Source organism: Linepithema humile, chromosome 2, assembly GCF_040581485.1.
Source record: "Linepithema humile isolate Giens D197 chromosome 2, Lhum_UNIL_v1.0, whole genome shotgun sequence".
NCBI lineage: Eukaryota > Metazoa > Arthropoda > Insecta > Hymenoptera > Formicidae > Linepithema > Linepithema humile.
Genome location: NC_090129.1, coordinates 19,418,357 through 19,434,640, shown reverse-complemented (window position 1 = coordinate 19,434,640; position 16,284 = coordinate 19,418,357). Strand labels below are relative to the sequence as shown.

At 39.1% G+C, this 16,284-nt stretch overlaps 3 protein-coding genes across 10 annotated transcripts; 2 read left to right on the top strand and 1 right to left on the bottom strand.

Moving 5' to 3' along the window:
• Positions 1-29: 29 nt before the first annotated feature.
• On the top strand, positions 30-2,572 carry eIF3h (eukaryotic translation initiation factor 3 subunit h). Its single transcript, XM_012378848.2, has 2 exons — positions 30-392; positions 472-2,572. Exons 1-2 carry the CDS (start codon positions 130-132, stop codon positions 1,217-1,219), a joined length of 1,011 nt encoding a protein of 336 aa, XP_012234271.1. The 5' UTR covers positions 30-129; the 3' UTR covers positions 1,220-2,572.
• Positions 1,453-3,214, bottom strand: LOC105679070 (NAD-dependent protein deacylase Sirt4-like). Its single transcript, XM_012378849.2, has 4 exons — positions 2,678-3,214; positions 2,296-2,572; positions 1,919-2,201; positions 1,453-1,824 (listed from the first exon to the last, which is right to left on the bottom strand). The coding sequence occupies exons 1-4, from the start codon at positions 2,739-2,741 to the stop codon at positions 1,483-1,485; spliced, it is 966 nt and encodes a 321-aa protein (XP_012234272.1). The 5' UTR covers positions 2,742-3,214; the 3' UTR covers positions 1,453-1,482.
• A 201-nt stretch (positions 3,215-3,415) lies between these two features.
• LOC105679066 (eukaryotic translation initiation factor 4E transporter) lies at positions 3,416-16,284 on the top strand. Of its 8 annotated transcripts, none has more exons than XM_067348567.1 (15): positions 3,416-4,358; positions 6,315-6,412; positions 6,504-6,577; positions 6,658-6,925; positions 7,023-7,952; positions 8,036-8,387; positions 8,472-8,608; positions 8,682-8,762; positions 8,833-9,003; positions 9,074-9,340; positions 9,427-9,610; positions 10,064-10,372; positions 11,889-12,059; positions 12,249-12,647; positions 13,080-16,284. In XM_067348567.1, exons 1-15 carry the CDS (start codon positions 4,235-4,237, stop codon positions 13,325-13,327), a joined length of 3,813 nt encoding a protein of 1,270 aa, XP_067204668.1. In that variant the 5' UTR covers positions 3,416-4,234; the 3' UTR covers positions 13,328-16,284. The 8 variants fall into 8 exon arrangements, with proteins under 8 accessions (XP_067204668.1, XP_012234268.1, XP_067204667.1 ...); XM_012378845.2 differs by having other exon boundaries at positions 3,423-4,358; positions 7,041-7,952; XM_067348566.1 differs by lacking the exon at positions 3,416-4,358 and adding an exon at positions 5,286-6,075 and having other exon boundaries at positions 7,041-7,952; positions 8,475-8,608.

The window sequence follows — 16,284 nt, the reverse complement described above, 5'->3', positions numbered from 1 at the left end:
GAAAAACCACTTTAATGATATGTAGTGACGTCACAAAGGGTTTTTCATCCTTTCGTGCTAACCTCTTTTGACGTAAGTTCGACTGGGCGCGTGTAAGTGTTTTAGTTACGAGAGATTAAATCCGTCGAAATGGTGTCGAGAGCGACGTCAAGAAGGATCCCCGAGGCGGAACCTCGTATAGATTATGTGCAATGCGACGGACTGGTTGTGATGAAAATGGTGAAGCATTGCCACGAGGAGTCCTCCGGTAACATGGAGGTTGCTCAAGGTGCTCTTCTTGGTCTGGTCGTGCAAAACCGCTTGGAGATCACCAACTGCTTCCCGTTTCCTAAAAATGACGAAATCATGGACGAAGAGGAGTATCAACTTGCTATGATGCGAAGACTAAGATGGTAAGTGTCAATTCGTAGAATTAGTTCAGGAATGTTAGACTTCTCTAAAACAAGGATTGTTTTGTTTATGAACTTACAGGGTGAATGTCGATCACTTCCATGTTGGTTGGTATCAGAGTGCAGATGTTGGCAACTTCCTTAATCTTTCTTTGTTGGAATCGCAATATCATTATCAAACTTCTATTGAAGAGTCAGTTGTGCTTATTTACGACACAGCAAAATCTGCCAGAGGTTTTTTGACCCTCAAAGCATACCGTCTCACTCCACAAGCGATACAAATGTACAAGGAGAGTGAATTTACTCCGGAAGCTCTGCGTACCTTAAAAATTGGATATGAAAGTCTCTTTGTTGAGATTCCAGTGGTTATAAAGAATAGCAATTTGACAAACATTATGATGTCGGAGTTGGACGAAATGATTCCTGAGGAACAGGGTACAAAGTATTTGGATCTTGGAACAGCTACAGTGTTGGAGAATCAATTGAGATGCTTGATGGATCGAGTAGATGAACTGAATCAGGAAGCTATGAAGTTCAATAGGTATCAACAATTGGTGGTTCGGCAACAGCAAGATAAGAACAGGCTTTTGGCTAAGAGAGCTCAAGAAAATGCTGCCAGAGCTGCGAAGGACGAGCCACCGCTACCTGACGATGATATCAATAAATTGATGAGACCTCTGCCAGTTCCACCAAGGTTGAATCCAATGATTGTTGCTGGACAGATTAACACGTACAGTGAACACATCTCACAATTCTGTGCTCAAAGCTTAGCGAAATTGTATATCACTCAAAGTTTACAAAATGCAAAGGAGGCAAAGTCTTCCCATTAAAAAAATTGATATATTTGATTATATATTAATGGATTTATATATGCATTAATGGATATTTATATCTGAAAAAAATTCGAATACAGAATTAAACGAAGGAAGAGTATGAATTTTCCAAGAATATATTTGCTTATTCTTATTGCACCTTTTTGAGTTTATTAATTAAAAAAAATTATTTTATGGCACAGTAAATATTTTTTATTCATATACAACACTTGAATAAATTACCACAAATATAATTTGAAATTTAAAAACTATATTTGTCATCAACTTATATAATTGTTTTTAGCATTTAATTGCCAAACTTTTGAAAGAATGTCTCCACATCTACCTTCTATTCTTAAGTTCATTAATTCATCAGCTCTCGTTTTACCAATATTTACTATTGCTACTGGTTTCTTGCCATCAACTGCTTGCAGTACAATTCTGTATGCAGAAAATGTAGTAAGAGTTGTCCCCAGAATTAGCAAAGCATCGGAACTCTCCACATTATTTTTCACATTTTCTACTGTGCCATGTGGCACATTGTCGCCAAAAAATACAATATCCGGTTTCAAAATACCACCGCAGTTATGACAAGCAGGAATGTTAAAGCCTTCCACTTGTGTCTAATAAGAATATTTTGTTGAAATATGTCTCAAAAAGTATTTTCTTATTTAAACTAAATTATATAGCTCGTACAGATAAAATTGATTTATGTACCTGTGATAATTCCACATCACCATCAGGTCTTATCATTTGAGTAGTTGCAGTCATAGATGGATTAAGTTCCTGGAAGATCTTTTGAAGTTTGTGTCTGCATATTTTATGATCGCAATTGAGACACATAACTTTAAATGCTGTTCCATGCAACTCTATTACGTTCTTGCTTTCTGCTTTTGAATGTAAATTGTCAACGTTTTGTGTAACAATGCATTGTACCTTCCCAACAGATTCCAATTCTTTTAATATCTTGTGTGAAATGTTCGGTTTAAGAGATGAAAACCTGCAAAGGTATAGCTGATAAAGAATGTCAATTTATTAATTTTTATTCGTTTTCCTACAAAAATATATAATATAAGCTACAAAAAAATAAACACCTTGGCCAGCCAATATAATTTCTAGCCCAATATCGTCTTCTGATTGCCTCACTTTTGCAAAATTGTTGATACAGAACTGGTTTATGATTGCTTCGAGCGTAAAGACCAACTTCTTCTGATCTATAATCGGGAATACCACTTTCTGTGGATATTCCTGCTCCAGTTAATATGCACAAACGATCATGTTTGTTGATAAATTCTTTTAATCTCATCACATCTTCTGTTCTCACTGGGTTGCATTTTGGAACAAAAGCAAGGCTTGACTTATGCAAACGTACTGAAAGATAATAGAATATGTAATCTTAATATATGCAAAATGTAATAAAACTTCATGCAAAACATTTTATTCATTTATTGAGATATAACCAAGTATTACACTCACAACAAAATCCTAGTGAGAAAACAGTATGCGTAAAAGATTTTGTATTACGGTAAATATATTCCATAGCAATAACAAATAACAATTTAATATTTTGCCACAAATATTAAATATAGATTAATAAATATTAAATATATTTTATTTTTATTAGCTCTTAAGATTCGCGATAACGAGATATTGTAAAATTATCATTATTATTTGGCTGCGCCCAGCCACGCAATAGTTGCATAATCGTGATTTTTGTAAAAATAATCATTTTAAAATGTGGACAATATTTAATTAAAAAATAAATTTTACAAAATAAAACCCAGAATACATAAAAAGAGTTAACATTTGCAACGCATCGGCAAGTGAAGTTAATCATAAGTTAATCGCGTTGTGTCATGCATACACCTTAAAATATATGTACAAAACATATGTACAAAAGTTACTAGACATAGATTGGACAATTTTTCTACGCAAATCCTATGAATAATCCTTTATGCAGAGCGATTATGAATAGACTTTAATCGTCGACAAATAGTAGTGGCCGTCGAACCCTCATTGATGACAGCGCCTTCGTCGCTAGCGCCCGTCTCTGTCCTTCCAGGGACCCGTACCGTAAACTCCATCTTCCCCTCGCTCTAATCACCTCGGCGCTACGGAAACGCTCGCTGCTCGTCGTAGGGATCGCGGAGGCAACGTGAAACAGCAGCGGCAGAAGTGGGGATTCGACGTACGCCATTTTCTATTTTTGCATTGCACCGCAAAAGCGAGTGAGAGCTGAAGTGTCGCGCGCGCGCGTGTGTGTATACACGGGAGATTTTTTTTATCGTCGGTTGTTTGTGCGATACAGATCGATGGACTGACGGCGATCGGCAGGGGAGCTGCAACAGGGACTGTGACATGAGATGACTGTTTGGCGACACGTACACTGAAAAAGTCCACGCGATCGTGCCGCTTGCGAGTATCCGTCAAAAGCCCACCCGTCCGCGCAGCTTCGCGTGTAGACTCTCTCTCTCGCTCTCTCAGCATCCCGTAAACACGCTCTTTTCCTCATCCCGTGTTCTCTTTCTCTCCTCTCTTTCTCTCTCTCTTTCTCCCCCTCCCGCCCTTCTGCTTCTATTCGTTCATCTCTTCATCGAAACGGTCGGGAAAAAGAAGCACACACACACCGCCTCGTCGAAGCTTCGTCGTTGCTGCCTGTGCCGTGGGACATAGAAGGGAAAACCAGTCTGTGATACTAAGCAGTACTAAGCAATATATATACATATATATAACCAGAGGTGTAAAACTTCGTGCGTATATTATAGGTGCACGCGTTGCCCTCTTGTGTGTGCGAGCGAGCGAGCGAGCTAGCTGGCGATTCCGCGCGCGCGTTCAGTCTGCTGTGTTGGTGTCTACGTGTGATACGTGTGTTTGTATGTGTGTGTGTGTGTTACGTACCGCTGCTCGTGTATGGTGTACAAAACGTAGATAGAGATCACATAAAGGATCTTAGTAGATAACAAATCGAAGAGGCGTCAAGGACACTTATCCTCCACCAGCCGACGAGGTCACCAACGTAATCCAGGCGACGCGATGTCCGTTGAGTCTGTGACAAGTGACAAACAGCCGTCGCCGACGACGACGACGACAACGGCGACGACGTCGGCGACGGCGACGGCGACGACGACCGCGGCAACGACAACGAAAAAGGAAGAAGGTACGTTCTGTTTGATAATTATCGTCTAATGACTTTCTTTTTATTCAAATTATTATTTCCGAAGTGAACGAGAATTCCGCGAAATTTCTCATTGCCGCTGACAATGTTGGAAATAACCTCTCACGAGAGTTCGCTTATTTTTCTTTAACGAAAATAAGTTTATCTTTTTCGTTTTGGCTGTTTTATGTGACACGTTTTTCGCACGAGATATAAGCGTGTAGCCCACCATGTTTGCGGAGAGAAAGAGGAAAAACGGAAATACGGAAGGTGTAGCTAAATAGAACAGACATGATGTCGATTCACATAAAACCAATGTTAAAAGCAATGTGAGAGAAAGGGAATGCTCCTATCAGTTTGCTTCAATATTGTAGGTATTCGCTCTTCTTTCATTTCTTCACAAAAAGTTTATCTATTTTTGATCTATTTGTGCATTGCGTGCGTATGTATAAACAGAGAGCTGATCAAAGCAATAGAAGTTGCAGTCCACTGTCCATTAATTTTGCTATCTTCTTCTTTTTGATCCACTCTTCAATATAGATAGTGTACATTAAAAATTATATTAACATTAGTTGTGTTTTCTTTCCTTGTTTTTATTAATTAATTTTATTTTATATACTTAGAACCATTAAATATTTCATGAAATTAACAGAATCCATGCTTTCTATATAAATTTGAGTAACATCCTAAAGTAAGCAAAGAATTTTATACTTTACAAATAACTTAATATGATATATTCTATTCGATATAACTTTATATATCTTTGTGTTTGTAGGACGATCACAGCATCTAGAAATGTCCATATATGCCAAGATCAGTTACATTTAAATCATCTTTGTGACCAATCACGCACTGCCTTGTCTAGGATTTTCTCAGGAAAGCTTTGATTGGCTTGTGAGAGTATTATCTTGTGTGAGAGCAGTTTGGAATTAGTCAGTCTGCATCGTACTTTCTTACACATCTGTTTATATATGTACATTTCTTCAGTACATTGAGTCGTGCGAGTGATATACAGGCAGTGAACATATCTATCTAGTTGACCATTATTTCTAACATCAAATACTTACTCTTTGATGACGGGAATAAGCGATTTTATAATCTAGCGTATTTGAAAAAATTCTTATTTTTTCTTCAGTAAGAGAAAAAAAAAAGTGTTTTTCACATTGCTTTGGTAAAAGAACGAGAGATTCATACAAGTTTTCTCGGAATCGTCTTCCACAGGCCTTAAGATCCACGAGAGAAAGAGAGAGATTTTTTTCGATATTCAGATCTCATTCGAGTTTTACTGTCGAGCTTCAGAGGTTTTTAACGAGTTTTATGAGAGAATCTTTTTGTTTGATTTACGGGCCAACGTTATTCGTGACCAAACTTCGACTCGGGAATTCACAGACTATTTGCCCTTCACCTGTTTGTTTACATTAGCGAGACGTTTGCGCGAGTAGATACAACGACGGTTAGATAGGGCAGAGCGACCCGACAGATTTAGAAAGGTTTTCCTATACCAATTTCTCACTTGATTTCTGCGAGACAAGTGATTTTGCAATGAGACTCATTGCCGTCCAGAATTTTATCGGATCGAATTGGCACCGGCGCCCGCGGAAGCGTCCGCTAGTCGGGCCAACGGGGTCCCCTTTCCTGGACGCCTTGGTCATGCAGACTAGGTCCTGCCGCTGGTTTCGGAAAAACAAATCCGTCAATCCTCTTAAGCGGGTGACCTTTCGTAAGTACAATCGCGTTGCGCCGAGTCATTCCAATAATCGCTCGTACATGTAGCGGCTGTAAGATTACGATCAGAAGATAGTGTGACCTTGAAATTTTCTGTGGATTAGCCATTGTTGAATTTCGATTGGTTTTATGTCGAAAACGAGGCGATCTGGTCTTATCGCTACATTCCTTCCCGTAATGGCTGCATATATATATATATGTATATATATATATTTTTTTTTTGTCATTTTGCAGGAGATGAGGCCATTATATCAATGTCGGTGGCCGGAGAGGTGACTGACACTTCAATCATGGAAGTAGGCCGTTCCAGACCTCAGTTTCAATATTCTCGGGTAAATATTGTTCTCACATGTTGCTTAACTGATATTTACGAGCGTTGTTTGTCGCAGTGTTTATTGTTTTACATATTTCTTATGTTTTTAGGAGGAGTTGATGCTGATAAAAAATTTACGACTGTCGAAAATTAGGCCTGCATTCTTGGACGTTGCTTGCAACAAGTGCGTGTGGCGAGGGTATTATTATTAAAATCTTCTCGCGGAATATTAATGTTTCACAGCATCTTCTCTTTCGCTTGCAGCGCGCGAGGTGTTTGGGATCCTGAACGTTGGCACTCGGACAGAAAGCGCAGTGATACACCCCCGAAAGAGGAACGGACTGGACGTAGTGATCAAATCACTGAGAATCATAGTAAGCGACGTAACAATGGCGACCCACGGGACCGAATACGTAAGGAGCAAGACGGCATCGTTTTGAGCCCCCAACGAAGAAGTTTTAACTCGGGATGTTTCGTTAACGTGAGTCAGCCACCAAATCGTCGTCCGGAGAGCCCTATTGGCAAAACAGAGGTACATTCTTATCGCTCAATCGATTTGTATTATCGAGACACATCCATCCAGCGTTCGCTTCCACTTGCGTCGCACTACATCGTGTTTATAAACACAGTTACGGAACACTTTTCAGGTGAGCCACCGCGAGCCTGTTCGCCGAATCGGCAGCGGCAGGATTCTGACGCGGGATATATGGGACTTCAGATCGGAGAACGAGAAGATCGAACCCGAACGAGCGGATTACGGCTTTAGGTCAGGCACGGCCGGCGGCGGTTCTCTGCGCGATCGCGATAACAGAGATAATCGCGACGGGAAGGAGCGGGACAGAGAGCGCGATATACGGGACAGAGAGCGTGATCGTGACAATCTGCGCGAGCGGGACGAGAGATTCGAGCGGAGATCATTCGGCCGGGATTACGGTGATCGCGGCGATAGAGAGCGCGATCGCGGCGATAGAGGAGTGGAGCGAAACGAACGGAACAATCATCAAACGGATCGCGACAAGGATCGTGGGCGCGAGAAGAGATTTGGCAACGATCGTCGACGAACTTACAGCGACAATCGCGAGTTGGACGAGCCCGAATGGTTCAGCTCCGGGCCTACGTCTCAGCACGATACCATCGAGCTGAGAGGCTTTGAGGATATCCCGGAGGAGAAGGCGGTGAACAGCAGTAATACGAATGCCAAGAGCAAGAAGCAGACGCCCGCGCAGAAGAAACGGGGCAAGAAGAACTCCACGGAGAAGGATGATAAAGCGAGCGAGAGCTCGGCGGGCCCGAAAGGCCGAAGCACACCCACCGTGATGGATCAACCTATGAACGTTGTACCGGCGCCGCATTCTCCGATCTCTGAACAGACTGAGCAATCCTCCATCACTCAGACCAAGGAGAATGACGTCAGTGAGAGCACCGTGACCGAACAGACGACGTCCGAATCCGCAGAGAATTCTAACGCCAATCAGAATCAGGAGGACTCGCATCCTTTGAAGTTCCTGGACGATTTCCTGAAGTCCGATACGTTCCCCGGTGTTTCCGGACTGTTAACGGTAAGTCGTCATCTTTGTATTTTGTCGAAAGTAATTTTATTTCTCCATGTCGCTTGAATACATCGTTTTCTCCTTGTTCGCAGAACGGAGTTGGCTCCAACAGTGGCACCGGTTCCCGCTTCAGTCAGTGGTTTAAGAGGGAAAGTCCAATTCAGCAGGCGGACAGTCGTAGAACTTCCATACAAGATGAACTGCTGAATAATCTGTTGAACGACATCACCGAGCCGAACATACAGATACCATCAGTGACAGAATCGAACACCTACTTCGCTCCAATTTCTCCGGCCAACACGACGAACAACGCCAACACGGCTACGAACGGCGTTAAGTTATTGGAAATGCTACATCGCGGTAATAAGCCGAATCAAAACGGCCAAGGCGACGCGACCAACACGGCTATTCCCATGATGAAGAATTGTTCTATTAAAGATTTGGGTAAGGCGAATATTGTTTGCACAAATATCACTGTGAAATATTATAATTTTACGCAAAACATGAAAGATTCGAATTTCTTTCTAGAAGTTGGTGGAAAAGTTGTGCACAGCTTAGAGGAATTAGAAGCACGCATGCGGGGTGGTGCTCCTCCACCTGCGACTTCGACTGATACACCCCGTGTAAATAAGACTGAAGAAGATCTCTCTGCTTTTAAAAAATTGGTGCGTCGCTAATCGAACAATCGTCTCACTTCGCTTATCGAAACTTTAAACTTATTCAAAATTAATTTTTCAGCTTGCTCAAGTGACTGGAGGACAAGCTGTGCCTGCAGCTAACGGACCTATCACTCAAAAACAACCTGTAACGTTAATGCAAGTAAGTTTGCGTGTGATTTTCCCCGAAATATTAATTAAACGTATATAATGATTCACATTCTCTTTTCCAGCTGCTTAATTCGCAACTGAAAACCCAGCAACCGCCGATGCCGCATCAGCAGCCGCCCGCGGAAACACTTCATACTACGACATTTAATCATGTCGGACCTCTTGGTCCCACGCAGCATCCGCATCAGGCTCAGATGCAGCACGAGAACCTAATGAAAGTCTTGCAAATACAGGTATGATGTAACCATTTATTTAATTAACGATGCGCGATGAATGTATTCAAATAACATATTTTATTAACAGCAGCAGCAACAACAACAACAGCAGCAGCAGCAGCAACAACAGCAACAGCAGCAGCAACAACAACAGAAACAGCGACATTCCGATGCCATGATGTCAATGATGATGGGCAATCAACGAATGTTAGGTGTCAGTCCGACGGAGATGCAAATAATGATAAACAATGTCGCGTCGAGCCAAGAGCTTTTGCAACGACCGGAAGCTCAAGCGATCATTCAAGGTCTGCAGCAAGGGGAGATCACCAGACAACATCTCATACAACAGTTGCAGGTAAATTATCGTGTCATTAAACTATTATATTTATTAGGGAGTATCTAATGTAAAGATCTTTTTTTGTAATCGTATCACATCGACAGAATCCCGCCATGCAGCATCGCCATCGGGAAGTCTTGGTGAACATTTTGAAAATGTACGGTGGCACCACACCTCGTACTATAAGTCCGCATCCTCATCCCACTGCTCCCACCCCCCAGGATCATATCCTGCAGCAGATGCTATATCAGCAGCAGCAACAGAGAATTCCATCCCCGATGAACAATGGTGAGTCTTTCTGCACTTCTCTCCTCTCTTCCTTTTGAACATCGATCAAACGTTAGGAGCTCGAAATTTTACTGAGTTATATGATTTTGCATTGTGTCTGGAATGCAGCTTATTGCCCGCCTCCAATAATATCGCCAAATTTAGCCGCTAGTCCTAGTACTTTAACAGTACAACATCCAGGTAACTTAGTAAATGCGACTTTGTATTTTGCAATTTTTTTTTTTATATTATTCATTATAAAAAATACTTGCGATTTTCTATGCGCGGGCAAAAAAAGATGTATAACGTTAAAATCTACACAAATATGAAACTTTTAGAAGACATAGGAGACGGCATACAGTAGAATATTACTCGATATTTTACCAGATTTTTTCGACAGATAGATTATGGTTAGGCAATATTAATTAAATTGAGGAAGGTGTTAAACAATTATTATCATTGTTATTATAACAGTGATGCCACACAGAGTACCGTCGCCACGGGAGATCGTTATGCACACTCAATCCATAATGCAAGGTGCTTTAATTAAGAAGAAATTGGAGGAGCAGCGTGAGAATTTCCGTAAACGGCAGGATCAACAGCAGCAGCAGCAGCAGCAGCAGCAACAACAACAGCAGCAGCAGCAGCAACAGCAGCAGCAACAAGTTCAGCAGCAGCGCGCGTCTAGTCCTGTTAACTCACCAGCTAAGCAAACAGCCAGTCCGCTCGCTTTTACTCCAACCTCCGTTTTACGTAAAATGACTGCTGATAAGGAACCCGACGGTGCGAATCAATTCCGCCAAGTAGAAACGGCTTCCTTTACTACTCCCACAATTAATGGAGACATTAATCATTCCGGCATGCCTCAGTGTGAAAATAATCAGATGCACGCCGCCGTTTCTTCCGTCGATACGTCTAAATTTTCCAAATTTGTCAATAAAGTGCAAAATGAAACTCTCAAAATGATCTTTCTGCAATCTGCCATAGCTAATCATACAAATAATAATATCGCTCCCGGCACGGAAGAATCGGCATTAAAAACCAAATATTTGTGTTCAATACTGCAGAAAAAAGACACGGATGATAGTTCAAATATTATCACAGCAAAGGAAAATGTTTTCCTTGATGTTAATGAAAATGCAAACGACGACGCAAAAGCAACTGAGTCCAATGTAGTAGATGTTGATAACGATACCAACAATAACAATTGTGTCTCGATCGATGAAGCACCAAGCGAATCGTCTGAGCTGAAAACTCCGGAAGAGAATAACATAATCACCACATCTACGCCATCAAACGCTAAAATTTCTACAGCTAACATAGAAGTTGAGACCGTTGAATCGTAAAATTGCTACGTTACTTGCAATCCACGATTAAAAAAAAAAAATGTTTAATTGCGCTATCTCGTGGATGAGGAGTTTCATAAAGTGCAATTAGCTATTTCATAAAATGATGATTCTTGATTGTTGTCCAGAGTTATATTTTTGTTTTTTACTATTATTTTTGCGTTATAATGAAAAAGCACAGCTGTTTTGTTTCTTCTCTTAACGTCTTCAATGCTGGAAAGCCTAGAAGCTGGAGAAGGCTCAGAAGGCTCTCTGATCTGACAGATGTTTAGAAGTATATTATTTTTATTTTATATGTGATACAAAGAGATACGCACTTTATAAAATAAACTCTTCATTTCTTAACATAGATTTATTACTCTCTTGAATAGTATGTTGGAATAGGTTTTTTTTTTTAATAATAAAAGGCTTATCTCTCTCATCTGCTCTAACTTTTCTTTTACACATACTCACATTTTCTTTCCTCTTAGTAGTATTGCATCTTTTCACCTATTCTTGGGTTTTTCATTTTTTCTAATACTATCCTATTTGCTTGATCTTTTCGCTTGCCAAAATTTGCATGTTATTTTGTGCTTTAGAGAAATAAATATAATATATACAAACAGCTGTATTATATTACTTTGATTGAATTATTGGTAACGATTATTAATTAGACATTCATAATATAATCTTATTTATAAAATATGACAGAAAGACACTTAGAGATAATTCAATGTTTCAATCAATAATATTCAGTAGATTTATTGCTTCACGAATCGATGTTTATACGTACGTAAACATTACATAAATCATAAATTAAAAAGCTTCTAATTTAGATATATATATATAAATATTAAAAATTTAAGAAAAAGCATTAACATTGAGAAAGCATTAACCTTTGCGGTATCATAAATGTTCAGCTTTAATTTTATATAATTGCTCGTACTACAAAATGATTTTGTATCTTGATATAGGAAGCAGCAATGACCCATCCAAAATGTCCACACAAACTCAGGCTTCGCAAATGCAACAAATGCAGTCTGCAGTACAATTACTTGCGCACGGGGCTCTCTCGAGACACACCGCATTACGACCGCAAGCTGTCCAATCGACATGGTCGAATCCATCGCTTAAACAACATCCAGGTTTATTTCTCTTAACTCTTGTAAAATATTATAGGGAAAAGTCTGGGGAAAAAATCTGATGTATTAGTATCTGATTAGAAAACTATAGATTTCCACAAGATTAAAATTTTCAATGGTTCTATTATTTTTGTATAAAAGATGTGATGATGTAAACTATTGATCATTCTAATCACGAAATTCTAATTTTAGGTCGACCTATAGTAAAAGGCGGCAACAATAACAACACAAGCGGCAATCAGTTCCAATACAATGCGGGAAATGCAGAATTTCAACAGCATCAGCACAGGACGGTCTCAAACGTTTACGGCAACCCACCGAGATCTAAGCACACGATGGCGACCTCGCTACCGCCGCATCACAGCGTTCCGCAGTACAACGTGGCGCAGAACTCGATTATGAATCAGAGGTCAAATCCTATAAATACTCAAATGAAGACTCAGCAAGTCCCGTCGCATCTCGCCAATATGCAGCAACAACCGCCGCATGGAACCGCCAACATGCAGCAGCAGCAGCAGCAACCGCCGCAGCGGAGTGTAAATACACCGATGCAACTTGTCGTGAACCAAAATTACAATTCCAGTCGCACAGGTAATGATTTGAACGGCGAAATAACGATGAGAGTGTTTTACTAAAAAGAATTCTCAGGAATTTTTAGCTTCTATAAGTATCGATCTTTAATGAACTCAGAGTGTTTTCCTATTCACGACGATTTTCAGGTGTTTCTCCTCTCCCAAATCAAATTGCGTGCAACGGTATTCAGAAACCGGAATAGTAGCGAGCCATTCATAGCTATCCCTCATTTAATCCCGTCTTGATGTCATTTACCTTTGGATTGAACTAAGTAAACAATCATTAACTATCTCGAGATGCTTTATATCACAATGTTAGCATATATAAATATTCTCTATCGTTGGCGTTTATCCAACTGTCGTGTAGTTATTCTACACGATACGTGCTAATAGTATTTCTTTTATTATTCAAACGGTAACCATTATAACAATGATGATGGGATGTTCGCAGATGGACGTGCGATGCGATCGCAGCAAATGAACATGCCGGTTGGCCGTCAACCTTCGCCGGGCCTCGGGTTTGTGGGCAGTAACGGAGGTGACCTCTCGCCAACATCTAATCAGCTCGCGCGATGGTTCAGCCCGGAACTACTCGCTCAAGCGCGGGCTGGCAAGCTGCCGGAACTCGTGCAGACGAACGTCCTGTCGTTGGAGGAGCTCGAGAAACTGCAACATGCATCAACCATAGTGCATAACTAAAGTGATATTGTACTGTATTGTCGGATTATGTTGAAAGTTTTGCAAGCGCGAGAGATTGCAAATCGGTAACGTTACTGCGAACAATACGGTATTCTTCGCGGTACATCTCCCTTCATGTCCGAAGCACCCGATACCTGGTGTGTCCTACGCACGAATGCTGAATACACCGCCGCTGAATTACAAAACGGTGCTCGCCTATGTAGATCTTTTTATCAAGTCTTCGTATCGACAAAGAGTTTAACGAAGTAATGCAATTTTGATTACGAATAGTCGGTTAATCGGTTGGGCAGTACTTCTCTTTTGAAAGATCTTTTTTCGTCGAAAAGAAAAAGAATCGGTGACATCGTTTGTGAAGCCATTTTTCCAAGTTTCGCGGAATGTTATTTAAAGAATACAAATGTACAGGATAGTATGTGATGTTAAAAAAAATGGAGGTCGTTTAAGGAACGCAGAAAAAGGTGAATAGCTTTCTACGAAAACGATGTATTGCTTATAAGACTGAAAAAAAAATGTGAAAATTCTTATTGTTGATTATGACAAGCTGTGGAGCTTGATATGCGTACTTTCTAAATGACAACAGGATAAAATCTATTTGCCTAAGATAGGACTGCAAGTTTCTTACGCGTTTGCGTCTCATTGCCCAAGATTGTAAAATTTGTTTGGCGACCTAATCAATTGATTTCAACGTGTATTTATTCCAAGAAAATATTTCCCTTAATTTTATTTTGTCAATTGATAGTTATAAAAGTTGACTTACAACCTTGCAAATTGTAAGTTATGAAGATGTGCTATGATTGTATTTGGCAATGATTCGTAAATATTGAAAGCACCGTGTTGCACGATTAATTTCCTCAAATCCGGGAAGCACAAAACGGAATAAATACTCTTATCCTGTCTCAGCAGCAGGCATAAAGATGTAGTCTACATATTGCGTAATGTCTAATGCGAAAAAAAAAAATAAAAAAAAGAACACTTATCGTTGTCGCCAGGAATAAGGTTTAGATAGTCGAAACGTTTAATCTAGTATTATTTCTAGAATACGTCGCTTGCTTATTTACGACGGGACTTGCAAAATCCCTTAGGCAAATAATACGGCGGACTCCTCCAACTCGTGAGCTGCAAGCTAGCACCCGATTGCGATTACTTACACAGAGTGGTGATGTCGTATTTAATATCCTATTCGTATTACCGCAAAACGATACGACCTTATTAACAGCGTTATGAGATAAAACGATGAACATGACATCAAGTCATACGTATATTATTAAAAAAAAATAAATATATAATATATACTTCGTAGAAGAAGCGCGTGAGAGTGCGGTGTCATTATCCTGATCGAAACAGGTAGATAGACTGACATGTCTCTTAATGAAAAAAAAAAAACCTCGGAAGATATGTAGAAAAATCGTTCGCAGAATTAATTAAAGGAAACGAGAACATTCCACCAGCCAATAGAGGATCAATCTAAACGAGATATCTTTGTGAAAGATCGATACCGTTTAATAGCCATGTGTTTGCTTTCGATTTAATTGCTCACTTTGAGATTAACAATTTCCATATAATGGCAAAGAGAATATTCGGCCTACTTTCAAACGATAATTCTGTCTTCAAAAGTTTACTTTGTCTTACGTTTTGGTAGGTAGCATTATTTACTATTTCCCTATATATGTACATTAGAGTCTCATTATGCGCGCATAATTGCATTTTTCTTATGTCACAGTTCGTTAAACATATAATTATACTTTAAAGTATTGCATTTTGCCAAAAGGAACATTAAAAACTAGTATTTATGTCTCTCTACTAATTGCATGACATTTACATAAACGAGTTACATATTTTAATTTGTGAATATTAATTAGTTTCGTATTTTGCTTTATTGCATATGATAATCTTTTTCTTTTTTAATCATATATAATATTACACAAAGATTATTTCATATGAAATAAATTCACATAAATTTAGAAACACAACAAAAAAATAACGAAATTTATGATTATTTTGCAATGATTGTGAAAAAAATATTTTATTTTTGTATAATATGAATAATTTCTGGAAATTCCGTATAAATCAGTTTGACGAAAATTATGCGTGAACACAAAATCTGTAAATTAGACTAGCGCAAACATTATTATTTGTGATACAGTGTCAAATTAATCTGTATTCATTTATCATTCCTGTTATCATTTGGCATGTTGTTAAAGCTAAATGTTAAAGCATGAATGAATCATGATTTAATCATGATTTAATCATCTGTTATCCGATACATAACATCTTCACACAGCTATATTTTATAAAAGAGCTTACCTTCGAAGAGACTATATTTGTAATATCATCTATCTTCAACAATTTAGTGACAAGTGCGAGTCGACGTATTAATATATATGTATCAATGCACTCCTAAGGTAACTAAAAAAGTTTGTGTAGTTTTTTATATTAAATTTGATATGAAAAACCGCACAAGCTTTTGGTTGCTTTATATATGCACTTCTATATGTATGTATATATATATATTAATAAGCATTGAAAAGTATTAAAATATATATATTGAAAAAGTAGTTTGCATGTAGATGACGATTACAAATATAGTGCAGATAATATGCTTTAATCAATGACGTTCGCTAATTTTATAATATATCTATACATTAGATTAGCAAAAATTCGAGAAATGCAAAGCGGCGTAATGGGACTCTAACATTGCGCTAATTGTAATTGTTTACGTTTGTAGGATCGAATGAAACAATGTTATAAACAATTACTGTACGGCGGCACGCGTGACAGAGAGATCTCGTTTCAATAGCATTTTCGTTCATCGACGTTTTCTCATTTGGCGATCATATTAAGCGCGATTGTTCAGATTGAATCTCCGACCGATCCATCACTATATAAGCTTATTTCAAGCGTCCATAAGTGTACAAAGTGTATTAGAACGAAGAGTAAAAGGAATTTAAGTCATTCAA